At 36.2% G+C, this 3259-nt stretch overlaps 1 protein-coding gene across 1 annotated transcript; it reads left to right on the forward strand.

Annotated features, from left to right (window-relative positions):
• The first annotated feature begins 590 nt into the window (after positions 1-590).
• Positions 591-1565, forward strand: LOC6603511 (NADH-quinone oxidoreductase subunit B 2). The gene is made up of 2 exons (XM_002028454.2): positions 591-620; positions 680-1565. Exon 2 carries the CDS (start codon positions 692-694, stop codon positions 1352-1354), a length of 663 nt encoding a protein of 220 aa, XP_002028490.1. The 5' UTR covers positions 591-620; positions 680-691; the 3' UTR covers positions 1355-1565.
• Positions 1566-3259: the final 1694 nt, after the last annotated feature.

Here is a 3259-nt window from a genome sequence, read left to right on the forward strand (position 1 = left end):
GCCCGCAATTATATCATGACAAATGGTTTTAAACTCTATTTTTTCTTCGAATTCCACTTCAACCTTCTGGTTTTTGTTTTTTTTTATGGCTGTAAATATACAATAAAATATCGCTTAGAAACGTAAGGATTAGTAACATCCCATATGTTCGACAGATATGTTTCGCTCATTGAGCACATCAAGGTGGAATGGTGGGAATTTGTGGCAGATGTGAAACACAGTTTCACATCCGTCAAAAATTAGCTGATGGGCACAACATAAAAAAGTTTTGGTTTGAATTGTAAACTTTTAACTATTATTAATAAGTTAATTGGCTATTGGTGCTGCAGAGCTATCTGCAGAAGATTGTCCATAATAATTTCCAGCTGGATCTGTTCTTCGTGGTACACCAATTCACGGGTTTTTTCGTCTTTAAAAAAAGCGTTCCCACAATATGTGCCGTGTGCAGAGTCAGAAACATATATTGTATATATATCGCGTGTTCTCTCGTTCCATTTATATTGTTCCAGTTCAACGCTTTTATGATTTAGGATACTATTATCGATATTTAATGAGCACTGACTAAAATGTCGTAAATTTTCTTGCATCTCCCTTGCTGTTGAAACGTATTACATAAATAGGTATTTCGATATATTCTCTAAAATTCAATCCTAAATTTTATTGTTTTCAGGAGTATTAGAACAAAAAAACAATGTTACGATCATCTATTTTATCTACGACCATACCCAAGTGTCTGCAAATCATATGTCAAAATTCGAACGCGGTATCTGTAGTGCCTGCACTAAATGGTTTTTGGGTTCGTCGACAACAAACTCTGCCGGTTGTAGACTCGTCCAAAGTTTTAGAAAAGAAAGGTTACTCACCGTTTGGCACAAAGCAAGCTTCTGTGGCCGAGTGGTCATTAGCAAGACTCGATGATCTGTTAAATTGGGGTCGTAAGGGTTCAATATGGCCATTGACATTTGGTTTGGCATGCTGTGCTGTTGAAATGATGCACATCGCCGCACCACGTTATGATATGGATCGTTACGGAGTGGTATTCCGAGCATCACCGCGCCAAGCAGACGTAATTATTGTAGCTGGTACATTGACCAACAAAATGGCACCGGCTTTGCGTAAAGTCTATGATCAAATGCCTGAGCCACGATGGGTTATTTCTATGGGAAGCTGTGCCAACGGCGGTGGCTATTATCACTATTCGTACTCTGTAGTTCGCGGTTGCGACCGAATAATACCTGTCGACATATATGTCCCAGGCTGTCCACCTACCGCAGAAGCTTTAATGTACGGTGTGCTACAGTTGCAGAAAAAAGTAAAACGCATGAAGACTCTCCAGATGTGGTACAGAAAATAAATAAAATCTGAGAATGATAAATTAAATTAAAAATGCCATGAATATTAAACACGGTGCAGATTACATCTTTTCAATTTATGAGAAACATTTATGGTTCAAGATCCTTCCTTTACAATTTTGGAATATATGCGACATGCACATATGTATATACTAAATACACCGCTAAAATGTATAATTCAATAATTTGAAAAAATAAATGTTTGACTCAGTGGTTCTATATTGTTTTAAAAAATCTGACAGGCTTAGACCTTAAATCAGCTATAAAACCCATATGATCTGATGGGAAAACTAGACGGATTCGAGTGGTATAGTGACAGCGTACTTGAAGTACTGTAGTTCTTGAACAAGATGATGGAAAAAGATATTGTATATTCCAAACATTATGAAAAGAGCTGCAGGCTGAAGTTAATGACGACATGCAAAAATACTCTAACTTTGAGCCTGAAAACCAAGGCTTTTTACTGCCTAAAGGAATGGTAATAAAGAATGGCAGACTCAAAGGTAGCACCAAATTGTCAGTCAGTATTTACAGGGAATAACATTAATATTTTGTTTTTTCAACCTCAAACGCGAAGACAATTTTCAGGTAATAGTCTTCGTTCATTATTCCCTCAATGAAAACAGGATTTCCCACTCATTTTCTAGTAATGCAGCCACAAACCATGACACTACCCCCGCTGTTTTTCGCTTTTTACGTCGAATGATTTGGGCTGAATCGGACTTTCCGTGGTCGGCAAAGAGTTTAGCTTTCGATTCCGGAAATTTTTGAAAAAAAATGAAAGCATTGCCAGCACGTTGAAGTTGTATCAGGACAATGACCCAACGCAAAAGGCCCATAAAGAAAGATCTTGGCTGTTATATAACTGCCCAAAAGTCATGGAACCGCCACCCCAACCGTCTGATCTAAGCTCTATTGAAAATTTGTGGAGCTATCTGGACCGCCGCACAGTGGGGGAATCAACCGAAAGGAGGTGGTAAAAGTCGAATAATAGAGAATTTTACAGAATTTAAAAAATCTAATTTTCAAAATAATTAATTAATAATAATAATAATTAATAACTTTTAGTTTAGAAGATATGAGTACTAAAAGTTCAAAATTGTTAAAAGGTGTGCCAACTTTTATTCACATACTGCACGCTTCAGGTGGAAAAAAGTAAATTATTTAACGTATGATTCTAAATATGGTCACTTGCGTAGGCATTTCTATAGAAAAACTTGTTTTGAAAACCATCTAAAATGTTGACCCCTTTTTTAATTTTGACTGGACTTTACAAAAATATTCCTCTATATTTTCTCGAGAATTTTTGTTCTTTGAATGATTACTCAAGGCTAGAGCTTTTAAATTTTGTACATATACTTGTATACTTGTACTTGTAACTTGCTTAGCTAAAGTTAGTTATGTATGATAGCAGCTGAGTGCTCGCAAAAGCTCTTATTTCCGTATTCCCATCATTGCTATTGCCGTTGCCATTCTCCTTTGGCATGCTTATACGCAGACCTATATCTTCTTAAATCTTGTATATTTTCATCAACAATTATTGTTATTTTAGAAGCCATCCATTAAGCATGGGTGGTCATAAACTGTTTCATCGTTTTGTTGCACTTCAGGTTTCTTTTAATAAAGGATTCAAAATTACTGATTTTTTTAAAATCTATTTTTCTTTTTTTTTCATTTTCCAAATGGCTATTGATTTTACTGTAAATCCAATTTCAGACTGATTATACCCGATACTCAAAATGAGTATTGGGGTATATTAGATTTGTATTAAAAGTGGATGTGTGTAACGTCCAGAAGGAATCGTTTCCGACCCCCATAAAGTATATATATTTTTGATCAGCATCAATAGCCGAGTCGATTGAGTCCTGTCTGTCTGTCCGTCTGTCCGTCCGTCCGTCCGTCTGTCC

This window comes from Drosophila persimilis, unplaced genomic scaffold, assembly GCF_003286085.1.
Source record: "Drosophila persimilis strain 14011-0111.01,24,50 unplaced genomic scaffold, DperRS2 tig00000895-arrow-arrow-pilon, whole genome shotgun sequence".
NCBI lineage: Eukaryota > Metazoa > Arthropoda > Insecta > Diptera > Drosophilidae > Drosophila > Drosophila persimilis.